We start from the raw sequence: 17,079 nt of genomic DNA on the forward strand, positions 1-17,079 counted from the left end.
TCCTTCTTCTTTTCTGTTCTTCTAATCCCCCTAACACTTCTTCTAATCTCTCCCTCATTCTTTCAAATTTCCCCCAATTTCCTTCTGTTCTTGGCCTTAGCTGAATCGAATTCTTCCGATTCCCAAACTGATCCTAGGTTAAGCCCTAGGTTCATGACAACTTCTTTGGTTGTTTTGTAAAACAGATAGGTCCTCCCTATCTTTGGCTCCATGGAATTGATGAGCCAAGCCATAACTATGGAGTTTTCAGCGTCCCATGCTTCATAGTTTGCAGCTTCATGATCTCGTTTTGGAATTCCCCCGGTTAGATACCCCACTTTTCCCTTTCCTTTCATAACCAACAAGACCGATTGGGACCACTCCCAAAAGTTGGTCCCATTGAGCTTATGTTGAGTGATTTGAAGGGTGTGGTGGTCTAGAGAAATAGGTGCAGCAGTTGGAAGTAAGGATCTAGTGGTTGTAGGGAAAGTAGTTGAGGCTTCACTGGTTGGTGAGAAACTAGCCATCTTGAAGCAGTTTGTGTGGAACAAAAAAACCTAGGTATGCAGTTACCGGACCAATCGCTTTGATACCATGAACAAACTTAGAGAACTTAGGAACAAAACGAAAACTTACAGTTTTCACACCTTTCATTAGATCGCACGATGTTTTTAAATACAGAAACCTTCTATCATCTATCTCCTAAAATCTAGGAATTCAAAATACAAGTTTAAATTTACAATACAACAACAGATAAAGATAGAATTAAACTTTGAAAAATCTTCTCCTAACTTTCAGGAATAGCTGTAGTCTTTATCTTCTTTTGATCTCATCCTTCTTCTTCTTTATCTTTTATTTAATCAACCTGTTCTTATCCCTTTTATTTCGGAATTCTTCTTTTTCCATCGGAATTTCTTCTTCAACACTATCTTTTCAGATGTACAGCAGAAGTTCAGTGATAAAATGAAATAGACCTATGAGTTGATGAATGAAACTGGATTAGGCTTCACTTGTAGTATTCCCTCAAGGAGGTATGATGTTGATTAAACATGATTGTGACCAGTAATGGTAGCAACCAAACGAATTGGGCAGGTCCTCTTTTAGGGTGTGTTGATAAATTAAAAATGACAGGAACTATTATGTAAAAAGTTGTGTTTGCATTGCGACTTAGATAAAATATAAAGTTTCTTGCATTTGTTAGGTTGACGCTTCATGAATATGAATATTGTTACTTTGGAGGCAATTGTAAGTTTTGTCCACATAACATACATTTCTTCTTCTTCTTAAGGCATAATTGCTTCAATTTTTATAAAAATTTGCATCTTAATTTATTGACCTTAATTAATGATTTTTTCTGTTATCTTTGTAGTGCAACCAGGTGTTGGTTTTACTATTCTTATCTTTCTTTTTATAAATGGAGGAGAACTTTTGAATCCCCTTGTAGGTTGTACGATATAACTACAGCCCAGAGGAAAGAAAAGCTCTGGTTGAACTTGTCAGCTACATTAAGAGCATTGGATCCATGATGCAGCGTTGTGACACATTGGTGGCTGATTCATTATGGGAAACAATCCATGCTGAAGTCCAGGATTTTGTGCAAAATACATTAGCAACCATGTTGCGGACAACCTTTCGGAAAAAGAAGGACCTATCTAGGTGGGTTGTTGCTTTCCTTTTTTGCTGTTTTAACTCCTCATTAGAGTTTCTTCACTATACTTGATGTTTATGTTATTATATTTCCATCTCTGACAATTTTCAGTTACAAAGTAAGAAAATTGTTCTTTGGAGCTGCTGCTTTTGAACTATCTGATTTTATCTAATCTGTTGGTAGAATAGGAGCATCAAGTAACTTTGATCATCTCCTTGATTGTAATTTTTTGCCAGGATGTTTTGCTAATATATTTTGTAACATTGTTGCTATGACTGGATTTTTTCTTAAGATACAGCTAATCCATATTATAATCCCAAAGTTTGGCAATGCATTCTTATAACAGCACTTTAGGGACAAAAACACATGTACTCTTATTATGCGGTGTACCATCTAGTCATTTAAAACACCAAATGCAAGAATATGATGCATACTGGTACCTAGGTTATTAGTTAATACATTCTCGCAGTCCAGTAAATGTTATTTCACTTATTTGAGTTGATCACTAATGCAAAATGAAGTAAACCAGGAGGAACTCTTTTTGGGGACATTCCAATCTTCTTTTGGCCTGTGAAGATGGAATGGTGAAAAAAGACCATGAGGAAGCAGGCAAACTACACAAAATTCTCTAAATGAAAATGAAGGTTTCCCCTTCGATAATATTCTCTTCTAACCCCACCTGTTTTGAACCTTTATCAAATGGGTTCCAACATTCTTTGCCTCAGGAGAAGAATTTAAAAGAATCCCTCAGGCGATAGATCCAGTCTCCCAAGATTCATCATGTGGCGACATTGAAACTGTTTCCTGATGTTGCCCAATTTCTTATGTATTGTATATGACTGCTAATTTTCAGGATTCTTTCCGATATGCGTACACTTTCAGCAGATTGGATGGCAAATACAGGCCGGCCAGAATCTGATTTTCAACCGTTGCAGCATGGAGGAGAAGAAAACAAAGGAAACTTCTTTTATCCAAGGCCAGTGGCGCCAACTGCTGCCCAGGTTCCAGTTCATTATATTTGCTTGTGTGCCTTGTGTGTTACTGATCCCTTATTTTCAACTCCTGTTATTACTACTGCTTCATCCATTCTTTATTTCTGGGTATTCTCATTTCTGAAAAGTCCTAGATTTGTGCATGGAATAACATGACATACCTGATATCTGTTTCACATTGTTTGCACTTCTTTCCGTTCATGCTGTCTAGTTTAGTTTCATTATACCTGAACCAGTGTCAGTTTTGTTTGAATTTACTGTTTATATATGTATACTTTATGGGCCATTATCCATCCCACTTCCAGACTACAGAACTGATACCACTTGCTTGGGAGTATTTCACAATAATATTACTTTCCATTAACAAATTTTCCACCAAACTTTTTCCCAAGATAGAACTCTATCTTCCATGTTACATTGAGGGAAAAAGAGGATGACTGAGTCTCTAATAAACTATCAATTGCAATGTACTGAAACAGTGTAGGGAACATAGTTCTAAGAAGCTTAAAAGGAGGATGACTGAGTCTCTAATAATGAAGGCAAATGGTGGATCTTATTGAAGAGATTGAGGTACTTTCAGGTAAACATGGTAGCAACTGATTCTGTCCATCTACGTCACCTTTAGTCTCTTCAAGATAGTACAACCCGTTCCTTTCCTTAGCAAACCCAATTGTCATCCCTGTGGTCCGGTCCTGAAAAACACAATGAGTATAAAAAGATTTGATTGTACAATTTAGGTCTTTGGTGATTTTGGAGATGGAGAGAAGATTGGTTGACTGTTTTGGAAACATTTAGGACATTAGGTAAAGAAAGGAGGGGGTTCACTTTAATGTTACCATGGCCAGCAATTGGAACAGCTTACCCATCAGCTACGAAGATCTTCCGGTTTTGAGGGGCAGGCATATAATTGTCAAATTTATTTGGGTAGTGAGTCATGTGATCAGTAGAACCAGAGTCTATGACCCATGATTTGGAATGGAAGATGCAGGAAGCTTTAGAGAAATCAGAAATAAGACACCACTCTAAGCCAATGAACATGTACCAGAAGTCTTGGTGATGGAGTTAAAGTAAATCTTTTAGCTTGTCAATGTCTTCTCGGCTGAATTCCTCTCCACTAACAGCAGGTTTCTTTTGAGAAGTATCCTCCTTATTAGCAAGATAGGCTTGGGTTTGTTTACTTTGAGCCTTCCCATGAAGCTTGAAGCAGTTGCCCCTTGTATGTCAAGACTTTTTGCTGTAGGAACACCGAAATCCATCTCGGTTGGACTGTTTATAGGAATCAACCTTGTTCTGCCTTTGTCCTGGGTTATACGGCTTATTTCCTCTACCATCTGTACCTTTCTTGGACATCATGGCAGAACCTTCATTTAGTTGTGTCTCAAGAATAACAATTCTCCTAGTTTCCTCTGCTCGAACAACGGAGAAAACCTCACTAAGGGATGGTAACCAATCCTTTCCCAACACTTGCACTCTTACTTGATCATATTCCATATTTAGTCTTGCCAGAAATCCTAAAATTCTATCCCTTTCAAGAAATTCAAGTAGAATTTTAGTGTCTTCAGCACACTTCATCTTAAGAACTTGATAATGATCTATTTCAAGCCAAAGAACATTCAAGCGGTTATAATATTCAGTAACAGAGAGAGAACCTTGTATTGCAGATGAAACTTTGGTTTTTAGTTCATAAATCATCGCAACATCTTGTTTCATGGAGTAAGTTTTTTGAGCCTCTCCCAAATATCTCATACTGTGGGAAGGAACATGAGATTTCTACTAATCTCTGGCTGCATTGAATTCCATATCCAGGACATGATCATCGAGTCCTCCTTATTCCATGCCTGGAACTTAGGGTCATCACTGCTCGGACCAGTCCCATTTAAGTGGCTAATTTTCCCTTTTCCCTTGAAGAGTGTCCTCACAATCTGTGACCATTTTAGATGACCATTGTACATAATTCTTCCCATTCAAGCGATAGACAACATTAATGCTTTGAAGCTCTCCACTTGAACCGGTTGATGGGACATCAAGAATAGCTTCAGGATTGGATGTCATGTTCTTAGAAGTCTTAGACATGTTCTCACCAAATAATCAGAAAATAATAAAGGAGATTGGAGGGAACAAGAACATTAGAATGGTGCTCAGCAAAGAAAGGCTGACAGGAATTCAGCAATCGGAAAGAACAGAGGTAATGACGGCCAGCAGGAAACATCACAAATGGTTAAGAGTTACCTGTGTTGCTCTGATACCATTAAGAAAGAAATAATTCTTCTCTTGTATTGAACTGAATATGTCCTTTACAATATATACTAGAGATTGGGAGATTATATCCCAATATCTTAGGAAATATACAAGGAAAGAAAGATAAAACAAGAAATCTCCAATAATAGGAAGAGTAACATATTTTGGAAAGGAGCCATATTTAGGAAAGGAGCCATATTTAGGAAAGGAGACATTAGGAAAGGGCCATATTTAAGAATAAATCCACAATCGTCGACAGAGAGCTTAGGGACTAGGTCTTTAGCATATTTCTGATAACAACCTAGGATTCAGACCTCTGGGGTAGGGATTAAGAGTTTGAGATTTGATATCCTTACTGTTAGAGTTAAGACTCTCAGGGACAACCAAAATTATATTATAGATACTAAATTTGAAAAGCCAACAAATTCTTCCATCCTGCAAACTTAGCCAGTTTAACCATTCTACAGACTTCTTCTTCCACCTTTCTATATAATCCTTTATAAGACATGGAAGCCACAATTAAGATGGTTTGGACATTTGAGAATAAGACCAATTGATGCACCGTGAAGTGAGTGGTTGAAATGGAGGTTGTATGCAGAAAAAGAGGGTGATAAAGACTAATGAAAAGTGGGTTAACCCTTAAACATGACATCAAACTTAATGACCTTACAGGTGATATGTCCATGTATAGAGATGTATAATTCATGTAGCTGACCCCGTCAAGTGGGGTTAATGCTTGTGATTGTTGTTGTTAGTTTTCCAGTTCTATATTTGGAGTTGTAAGCATAATGTCTTTCTTTGGTCTAAACCCACCACAAAGTTGGTTGTAATGTCATTCATTTAGCATTCCAAATGCCTTCTAACATGAGATTGGTATAGCTGCATTGCATTAGATGGGAACTTTTACATTTGGCTTAGCAGTGTTTAATTGGTTTATAGAGAAATTTTTAAAATTGGAATGTTCATACAACTAGGTCTATGTGACAAATTAAATAGCTTTTTAAATGATTTAGTTGGACATTATCTTGGATTAAGTTTTATTTACATTAATTAATAGATGTTAATGTTGACATGGGCTTAATTTTCCAGCACCCATGTGGCACTTAAGCTTCTCAATTCCTTCACTAGAGAAAACCCAAGTTTAGCCTTACTTCTTCAAAATGTAGTGTTAGATCAAAAGAAGATGTCTATTTCGGCCACACAATGTCTTCCAGTCTTTTAAAATTGTATGAACATTCCAATTAAACACTAGACACCTCTAGAAGATGTCTTCCAGTCTTTTAAAATAGACACCTCTAGAAGATGTCTATTTTTTCTTTCGGCCACACAATTTTGTTGAGATGTGTATGAACATGAGCTTTGATGCAAAATACCATGTTCAGATAGGTAATTTGTTAAATCATGGGAGAAATATTCTCGACCATTATTAGTTCGAAGGACATGAATAGAAATTTGAAACATATTCAAAATAAATTTGTGAAACATTTTGAAAATGTTGCTAGTTTCTAATTTTTCTTTCATAAGATACACCCAACAAGCTCTAGAATGATCATCAATGAAGGTTATGAACCATGTAGAACCAGTGATATTTGGGTGTTTAGAGAGACCCCATATATTACTATGAATCATATGGAAGGGTTTAGATGGCTTATAGGACTGAATAGAATGATGAGAACGAGACTGTTTGGCTTGAATACATTGCTCACATGTAAGAATTTGTTCTTTATTAAAAAGTTGCTGATACAGATTTAAGATAAGGAAAGCATGGGTGTCCTAAACATTTATGCTATAGTAAGACCTTGGCATTACTAGTTACATTTAGGATTACCTTATTAGAAGAACTTGAAACATTTCTTGCCACATAGTAAAGACCATCTCTTGCCTTAACATTGCTAATCATCATCCCCGAAGCTTGGTCTTGAAACACACAATAAGATGGAAACAATTTAAAAATACAATTCATGTTGTTGGAATAATCTCACAGCTCTCTTTCTCTCAATGACACTCGCACTCACAACAAATCTCTCTCAGAATCACTCAACTCTTTGATGCACACAGGAATTAATGAAACACAGAAAATACGAACACAAAATGAGAATCAAAAACACCAAAACATTTATCCTGGTTCGGTCTTTTAACAAGACCTATATCCAGACTGCCGGAGGCACTTTATCTCCACTATCTTGAATGAAACTCCAAGGATTACATGCACCAATAACCTCACCAGCCTTATACCCAGAACTGTTGAGAGTTTCCCTACCCAAATACAAAGATATACCCTCTTAGTACTCAAGTAGAACCTGCACATACTCCTCTCACCTTTTCATCCCAAGACAGTATAATGCTCTACAGAAAACCTCACACTCGACCTCTATTTATACTACATAGAGGCGGTAAAACAGAAAGCTATCTAGAAATCGGTAGTTACAACCAACTAATTGGATTTAAAAACCGCTAACTAACCCTTCTAGAAACAATCCTTCTAGAATAACACAAGTGATATACAAATGCTAACAGCATAAAACCCTCCCGAGATAACCCAAAGCTAATCTAATACAAGTGATTACAACACGTCTTTGGTTATTCTACTAACAGAGAGAAGATTCTACTTCTGTTCTGACGAAATCAATTGCAATATCCCCAGGCAAAGCTTTAGCTTTGAAACTGGAACAGCCTTTGTAAAAATATCTATCGCATTTTCCTCCCTTGAAACTTTGGTTAGAATAACAGTTTTCTTTTCAATAACTTGTCTGATAAAATGATATCTTATGTCTATACGCTTTGTTCTTTCAGGATGAGCTTGGTTTTTAGACAAATGGATTGCACTTTGACTATCACACATCAAAGTAGTCTTAACATCTACACCTAGAATCTCTCCTACTAATCCTTTTAGCCACAAAGCCTCTTTAAATGCATCCGAAAGGGCTATGTATTCTGCTTCGGTAGTTGATAATGTTACCACATGTTGGAGACTCGATTTCCAACTAATAGTAGAGTTCCCTAACCTAAACACATAGCCAGTTGTGGACCTTCTCTTATCAATATCAACAGCAAAATCTGCATCAACATACCCTAGGATTATAGGTTGATCTTCTAGACTTTCACCACTATATGACAAAGCATAATCAATTGATCCTCCAAGATATAGACACATCCATTTAACAACTAACTAGTGAGGTTTACCTGGATTAGCCATGAATCGACTTATGACACTCATTCCATGTGCCAACTCGGGTCTTGTGCGGACCATTCCATACATTAAGCTGCCTACTGCACTTGAGTATGGAATATTGGCCATCTTCTTCCTACTTTCCTCATCCTTTGGAGACTAATCTGAAGACAATTTAAAATGAGATGCAAAAGGCACACTAACAGCCTTTGCATTTGACATTCCAAATCTTGATAACAATTTTGCTAAGTATGATTTTTGAGATAGATATATTTTCCTATGATGCTTATCCCTAGAAATCTCCATCCCTAGGATTTTCTTTGCCTCACCTAATTCTTTCATCTCAAATTCAGCTTTCAGCCTTTGCTTGAGAAGCTAGATTTCTCATGTGGATTGACTTGCAATAAGCTTGTCATCCACATATAACAATAGGTAGATAGAAATACTAGGTGTGACATGTTTAAAATATATACAACAATCATAGGAACTCCTTAAATAACCTTGGTTTATCATAATCGAATCAAATTTTCAGTACCATTGTCATGGGGACTGTTTAAGTCCATACAATGACTTTCTAAGGAGGCACACTTTCTCCACCTCTCCCTTAGCTTCAAACCCCTTAGGTTGGTCCATATAAATTATCTTTTCAAGGTCTCCATGAAGGAAGGTAGTTGTGACATCCAATTGCTCTAAATGAAGGTTCAATTTAGTTGTAATGGCTAGCAACACCCTTATAGAAGAATGCCTTCCTACAGGGGAAAAAACTTCATTAAAATCTATTCCTGGGACTTGGGTAAAGCCTCTAGCAACTAGCCTAGCTTTGAACCTAGGCTTAGAATTTTCTCTAGCCCCTTCCTTGATTTTAAACAACCATTTGCAGCCAACTACCTGCTGCCCTTTAGGTCTCTCCACCAGCTTCCAGGTCTGGTTTTTTCTTAAGGGAAGCTATCTCGGACTGCATGGCTTCAACCCACTTATTAGCATCCTTAGAAGACACTGCTTGCTCATATGTAAGAGGTTCTTACCTTGATATTTCAGAAGCACTACTTAGGGCATAGGCTACTAAATCTAAGTAGCCATATCTTTGAGGTGTCCTGTGGACTCTAGGCTGTCAGTCCCTAGCCACACTATACCTATCTGGGTTTGGTTGGTCTACTATGCTTGAGTCCACCTCACTGTCATCCTCATCTCCTTCAAATTGAGATGATTCATGGACATGGTCATCTTCATGATCTGGATCAGGGTTAGGATTAGGAGAGTCAAACTCAACTTTAGGGATATTTTGGGGTAAATTAGGGGATATTTCTGAGATCTCCACCTGAACTGAATCTCTATTTAGATTCTCATCTAGTTTAGGTTTATCTTTTTCTACTTTCATAGCAGAATCCTCATCAAATGTCACATCCCTTGTTACAATAATCCTTGGCCCTTTTGTTTCCAAATTCCATAGTTTATATCCTTTTACACCAGATGGATACCCTATAAACAAGCATTTCTTAGCTCTAGGCTCTACTTTTCCTTATTTTATATGGGCATATGATGCGGTCACCAATCAAGACCCGGTCCCAAGCCGACCCGACCACGCCGGAACAATATTTTAATACTTCTTAAGTTTTAGAATTCTACTTGGTTTAGGATTCTATTTTATGTTATTTTAATACTTCTTAAGTTTTAGTGATTTAGGATTTTACTTCATGTTGGATTAGGATTTTAGTTGGATTTTGTTTACAAATATTAGATGGATTTGGATTAACCAAATACTATAAATATGCCTAGGGTCTAGAGTTTGTAATTAAGTTTTTCTCAATCAAATTTCAGCAACCTATTTGGGTTTTCTTAGCAACACAGTTTTGTTTTTGCGTCTTCTTGAAAGTCAAGCTTTGGCCATTGAAGTTTGTTCTTTCAAGAGTTTATTTTGTTATGTTTTCTTCACACTAGTGCTACACGTTGTGTCAGGTGGTATCAGAGCAGTTAATCAACTAATCAGATGGCCAATCTTGAAGGTAATGGTAGCAACCAGCCTCGTGACGGTGATCAGGGGTTGTCTGCAGTTTGGAGAGCAATCGAAGAACAGTGGGAAGTAACTCGTACTATCCAGCAGTGATTGGAGCAAATTAGCAACCAATTGAGCACCTTACTACGAGTTGATGATGACAGGAACCTGAATGATGGGGTGAATCAAGCCGGAGCGGGAAGACCACCCATGAATCATGTCCTTGTTAATCCTAGAAGACCAATGATTGAAGATAGCAATGAAGAGGATGATTTTGGTCAAGCAATAGCTAACCTTGGTGGTAGAGGGGTTAGGAGGAATGTGTATCAGCACAACCATTGGGGCAACGATGAGTATAAACTAAAAGTTGATATTCCTACCTTTAGTGGAGATCTTGATATTGAGGGGTTCCTGGATTGGATCACTGAGGTTGACCGTTTTTTCGAATACATGGAGATCCCAGATGAATGACAAGTAAAGTTAGTGGCTTACAGATTGAAGGGTGGTGCATCTGTTTGGTGGGAGCGATTAAGAGAGACGAGATTGAGGGAAGGCCGACAGCTAGTTCAAACATGGAGACGAATGAAGCAGCTGTTAAGAGGTAGGTTTTTGCCCCCTAACTATAAACAATATATGTTTGAAGCTTATCAAAGCTATGCACAGGGAATGAAGAATGTGAATGAATGTACCTCTGAGTTTCTGCGATTGGTGAAGAGAAACCAATTGTCAGAAAGTGACAATCAACAAGCAGCTCGTTACTTGAATGGATTGAAGCTTGCTATTCGTGATAAAATTGGGGTTCAGATAGTTCTGAGTGTGCAAGAAGCAAGGAACTTAGCTTTAAAGGCTGAGTTAATGTTGAGTGAGAGATCTCTGAAAGCAAAAGCGATGTCAGGCCTTGTGTGGGAGAGATAAATCAGTCTTCCAACAAGTCTTTGGTACCTTCCTTTGTCCACTGGTTGGCTGCTAGGGTTGTTCCACAACCTACTGTTAGGTTCAATAGGGATTTCAGACCCTTTTCCACCTGTGAACCCTTTTTCTGCCAACAAGTCCAGCACGTACTTCCTTTGAGAAAGGAAGATCCCAACTTTAGAATAGGCAACTTCAATTCCCAGAAAATACTTGAGAACCCCCAAGTCTTTGATCTCGAATTTCCTGGACAGCCTTTCCTTGAGTTTTTCTTGCTCCTCCTTATCATTGCCTGTGATAGTCATATCATCTACATATACTAATAGAACTGTCATTTTATCTTCTTTAGAGTGTTTTATGAAGAGAGTGTGGTCTCCCCTACTTTGGTCATACCCGAAAACTTTCATAGCTTTGGAAAACCGTCCAAACCAAGCCCTAGGAGACTGCTTAAGCCCATATAGAGCTTTCTTGAGCTGACATACCTTCCCTTCATGCCCTTCTTGGAACCCTGGTGGCAATTCCATATATATGTCCTCCTCCAAATCCCCATGGAGGAATGCATTTTTTACATCTAGCTGATGTAGGTTCCATCCAAAATAGGCTGCCAATGAGAGGAGGATTCGTACCGTGGTCATTTTTGCAACTGGAGCAAATGTCTCAAGATAATCGACTCCATAAGATTGTGTGTATCCCTTAGCTACCAGCCTGGCCTTATATCTCTCTAGGGTGCCATCAGCCTTGTATTTTACATTGAAAATCCATCTACACCCCATCGGATTGATCCCCTTAGGTCTGGACACAAGATCCCATGTATGGTTCTTTTTTAGGGCACTCATTTCCTCCAACATAGCTTGTTTCCAATTCTGATCCTGTAATGCCTCATTTACTGACTTAGGAATGATAATTGAATCCAAGGAAACTAGAAAACTCTTATGCCTTTGGGAGAGACGATGATAGGAGAGAAAATTGGTTAAGGGATGTTGTGTACAACTTCTAACCCATTTTCTAACTGCAATAGGTAGGTCTAAATCATCAAAGATAGGGCCATCAGAAGAGAAAGTATCTTGCATGAGATTCATACCTAGACTAGAATCCAAGGGTGGTGTATGCTGTGTGTCTTGGATAGGTTGCCTTCGCTTGTAGATGTAAGGAGACCCCTTGTACCGAACTGGAGAGGGTAGCTGTTTGATGATAGCTTGTTCACCCAACTCAGCTTTATCATGCACTTCTTTGTGACTGCCAGGGGACAGACTAATGAGAGGATGAGGAGGTCAGGTTGGTGATGGCTGAGTTGTTTGAGCGGTAGTAGGGCTGGTGTGGTCAAGAGAATTAGAACTAGAGTGAGAGGTATGCTGAGAGGCAGACAAGAGAGTATCATCAAAGCTTTCATTGAAGTTGTAGTCCCCATAGGAAAGTCTCTCCCCCTGGGGACCAGCTAGAGAGGTACCAAAAAAAGAAAGGGACTCAACAAAGGTAACATCTTTGGAGACATACAACTTGCGAGTAGAAGGATGATAACACTTATATCCTTTTTGGGTAGGAGAATACCCTAGGAAAACACACTTAAGTGCCCTTGGATCCAACTTATCTCGATGTTGTTTGGATATGTGGACAAAGGATACACACCCAAAGACTCTAAGAGGAAGAGGATTATGCACATTAAAATATGGAAAATAAGTAGTTAGACAAGCAAGAGGGCTTTGTTGGTGAAGGAGCTTTGTGGGTACTCGATTAATAAGAAAGGCAGCAGTGAGGACAGCCTCTCCCCAAAAACTTTTAGGAACTCTATGATGGTGAGGAAGTGCACGGGCCACATTAAGGAGATGTCTCATCTTCCTCTCAGTTACTCCATTTTGTTGTGGAGTATCTATACAGGAAGATTTATGGACAATTTCTTCTTGTTGGAAAAACTGATGCATATGGTGATTAAAATACTCCCGGGCATTATTAGTTTTAAATTTCTGTATAGGTGTTCCAAATTGAGTAGTAATCATCTTACAAAAATTTGGCAACACTGTTCCTATGGCAGCTTTATCTTTTAGGAAAAACACCCATGTCATTCGAGTACAAAAAGGGTTTAGAACTGATTTTATTACTCATGGGATAAGGAACACGATGCTGTTTGGAAAGAATGCATATATCACAATGAAAGATATTGGGATCAATAGAATGAAATAAAGTAGGAAACATAACTTTTAATAGAGTAAATGGAGGGTGGCCAAGGCGGTAATGATGCAGCCATATATTGTGATGATTTGCTGTAGTTTGAGAGGAACAAGCGATCGGTGGCTGGTTTCTAGATGGATAAGAAGCCTTCCCTACAAAGCAGTACAGCCCACCTTTTTTCTTTAGCAATACCAATCTTCGTCGCTGTCTTTAGTGCCTAAAACTCACATATTAGGTGAAAACACAGCTTGGCAATTGAAGGTTTTAATGAGTTGATGAATGGACAACAGATTAGCTGATAAGTGTGGGACATGAAGGACTGGTTTAATGGAGAGATTAGGGCCAAGATCCACATTGCCATGGCCAGCAATAGGAACTGCTGTGCCATTAGCAATTGTAATCATTTTGGTGGTCCTGAGAGGTTGATAGGTGGAAAATACATAGGGGTTAGGTGTCATATGGTTTGTTGCTCCTGAATCCAAGATCCAAACATCATTCCGATCAGTTTTTAAGGTAGAACAGAATGCAGAATGAGTGCATTTACCTGGGATTTCCAATTGTGCTAGAGAGCAGGATCCATCTTGCATTGATTTGAAGGACTTCAGCTTGTTGATCTCCTCAACATTAAATGGAGTGAGATTTGAGTTGCTGTCAGCCTTGGCTTTCACTCCCGGCTGGTCCTAGTCTTGCTCCTTGTGTGATAGATAAACTTGATTTCTTGTAGCTAGATTCTTGAATCCTCCTCCACTCCTATTTAGGACAGCTTCTTTGCCATGAAGCTTGAAACATGTGTCACGGGTATGCCTAGGTTTCTTACAATGAGTGCACCATAGTCCCTCTCTTCCATTGGCTCGAGTTTGAGCCTCTATTCGCCCAGATCTAAGCCATGTCCCCTCTCCTTTGTTCACTGCCATTGCTGATCCGTCAGTGACAGATTCCTTTAGCATCACCAGCCTCCTATTTTCTTCACTTCTTACCACAACAAATACCTCATTAAGAGAGGGAAGTTTTTCCCGACCAAGTAGCTGCACCCTCACTTGATCAAATTCGGGGTTAAGGCCAGCCAAAAACTCAAAAATCCTATCCCGTTCGACTATTTGGTTAAGGGTTGCAGCATCCATGCTACAAATCATCTTTATATTCTGGTAGTGGTCTAACTCAAGCCAAAGACCATTCATATGATTATAATACTTAGTGACAGACATCCCCCCTCGTTTAGAATCGTTAATTTTAGTTTTCACTTCATAGATGACTGATGCATCCTGAATTTTGGAGTAAGTTCGCTTCACAGCTTCCCAAATCTCCCTAGCAGTACCCAAAAACATGTAATTCTTACTTACCTCTGGAAGCATAGCATTCCACAATCAGGACATTATTTGGGAATCCTCAATATCTCATTTTGGGTACATAGGATCGGTTGCCCTTGGAGGAGAGGCAGTGAGATGATCGATCTTACCCCTTCCTTTAAGAAATGTCCTTACCAATTGAGCCCACTGTAGATAGTTTCTCCCATCTAGTCGATAGGACAGGTGGAAATTGGGCAGCTCCCCTGCTACTGCTCCATGCCCAGCTTCTAGGCTTGTTGCGGGAACTTGATCTATTGCTGGTGAGGTTTCTCCGGTTATCACTCCTTCAGATAGTTCAGACATGCTGCAGAGAGCTTAAAAAAAATGTGAGAAGGCCGGTAACAAGGCAGGAAGAATGTGTGTGATGCAGGAAGGGTTTCGGAAGGTACTGCAGTGCTGAAAGGTGCAATGAAGGCACTAGGGTTTGTAGGGCTGTGATGGCTTTGATACCATGGAAGCAATGGAATAAAAATTCTGTTTCTATTAATACATTGATCTAATTACATGGGCTCTTCTTTTATAGAAGGGGTTTTACATAAAAGGAAAGCAATCAATCTAAGAGATATTTACATAAAAGGAAAGCAATCAATCTATGCAATAGGAAACTATAGATACTATAGATCTATACACAATAGGAAACTATACAATAGGAAAGGATAGCAGTTGTATATTTAGGAGAGTTTCCTAAGACTGGTTTAGGCAAGATTCCCTAAACCGATTTTAGGAAACTCATATCACATTGAATACTCCGAATGCTAACAATCTCGTAATGATAACTATCGTTGGTATAGTGGGAATGAAAATAAACAAGCAACTTTTGATAAAGGCAAGTCGGTTCAGGGAGCGCAACCCTCCAATCCACCCCATACAATTAACCCTAATAAGGCTACAACGGGGGGAAACATTCGAGGTACTACTTCTAATCTTCCAAAATCCCTTAATCCTTATGCAAAGCCTATTCTTTTAAAATGTTTCAAGTGCAATGAGGTTGGGCATCGATCTAGTGATTGCCCAAGGAGGAAAACAGTTAACATTGTAGAAAGGGAAGATGAAGATGTTACTGAAGAGGAAGTATATTGTGGGCCTGATGGGGAGGATCACGAAGAAGATTATGGACATGGGGAATATACCTGTGTAGTGAGGAAGTTAATGTTATCTCAAAAGAATGAAGATACTACTCAACGGCATAAGCTTTTTCGCACGAGGTGTACGGTGAAAGGAAAAATCTTTGAGTTGATTATTGATAGTGGAAGTCAGGAGAACATCATAGGAAGAGACGTGGTGGCAAAGATGTAGTTAACTCCTGAAAAACATCCAAGCCCTTACATGATTGGATGGATCAAAGAAGTTGATGGCATACATGTGGATGAACGTTGCAGGGTGCCTTTCTCTATTAGTAAGTACTTCGACGAAATCTATTGTGATATTGTTGATATGAATGCTTGCCATATTTTATTTGGGAGGCCTTGACAATTTGATGTGGATGCTAAGCACTCGGGTAGGAAGAACACATATCAGCTTGGGAAAGAAGGTGTGCGTTATACTTTGTTACTCATAGTGGAAAAGAACCAAACCAAAGCTTCTAAAGTGGAGGGGCGAAATTTTCTTACCATTACACATAAGCACACTGAATTTATGAGGTAGTGTAAGGATACTTGAGAGGTTCACTTATTGGTTATCAAGGGAGAGAGCGTGAGTGAGCCACTGAAGGTGAATCAAATTCCAGTGGAGGTGCAGGGATTGTTGGAGGAATTTCATGATGTGATTCCTGAGGAGTTGCCTAATGAGCTACCTCCTATGAGGGATATTCAACACCACATTGACTTGGTTCCTGGTGCTAGCTTGCCTAACCTACCACACTATAGGATGAGTCCTAGGGAGAATGAGATTTTGCGTGAGCAAGTAGAGGAATTGTTGAGAAAATGACGCATTCAGACTAGCATGAGTCCATGTGCAGTGCCAGCATTATTGACACCAAAGAAAGATGGGAGTTGGAGGATGTGGGTTGACAGTAGAGCCATCAACAAAATTACTATTGGGTACAAATTTCCAATTCCTAGGCTTGACAACATGTTTGATCAACTTGATGGGGCTGTGATTTTTACCAAAATTGATCTTAGAAGTGATTATCATCAAATCAGAATTCGACCTGGAGATGAGTGGAAGACAGCTTTGAAGACGAGAGATGGGTTGTTTGAGTGGTTAGTCATGTCCTTTGGACTAACCAATGCATCAAGCACTTTTATGAGACTAATGAATCAAGTATTACCCCATTTCATTGGTAAATTCGTTGTGGTGTATTTTTATGATATTTTGATATATAGTAAGTCTATTAATGAGCATGAGGGGCATATTCGGGATGTGTCGAGGGAAAACAAACTTTATGCTAATTTGAAGAAGTGTACTTTTATGAGTGAGAGCTTGTTGTTCTTGGGCTTTGTTATAAGTAAAGAGGGCATAAAGGTAGATGAGGAAAAAGTGCGAGCTATTAGAGAGTGGCCAACCCCTAAAAATGTCATGTGTGAAGTTTCTATGGGTTAGCAACTTTCTATAGGTGGTTTATCAAACACTTTAGTAGTATTGTGGCTCCAATTACTAAGTGTTTAAAGAAAGGAAAGTTCTATTGGTGTGAAAAACAA

General features: G+C 38.8%; 1 protein-coding gene across 1 annotated transcript in view; it reads left to right on the plus strand.

Moving 5' to 3' along the window:
• Nucleotides 1–1,191: 1,191 nt before the first annotated feature.
• LOC127805582 (protein PIR) overlaps nt 1,192–17,079 on the plus strand; it is a 134,484-nt gene continuing 118,596 nt past the window's right edge. Inside the window, exons 1-3 of the mRNA XM_052342336.1 lie at nt 1,192–1,224; nt 1,424–1,635; nt 2,481–2,628. Of these exons, the coding sequence (XP_052198296.1) occupies nt 1,192–1,224; nt 1,424–1,635; nt 2,481–2,628 (393 nt within the window). The remainder of the gene's footprint in view (nt 1,225–1,423; nt 1,636–2,480; nt 2,629–17,079) is intronic.

Source organism: Diospyros lotus, chromosome 7 (assembly GCF_014633365.1).
Source record: "Diospyros lotus cultivar Yz01 chromosome 7, ASM1463336v1, whole genome shotgun sequence".
NCBI lineage: Eukaryota > Viridiplantae > Streptophyta > Magnoliopsida > Ericales > Ebenaceae > Diospyros > Diospyros lotus.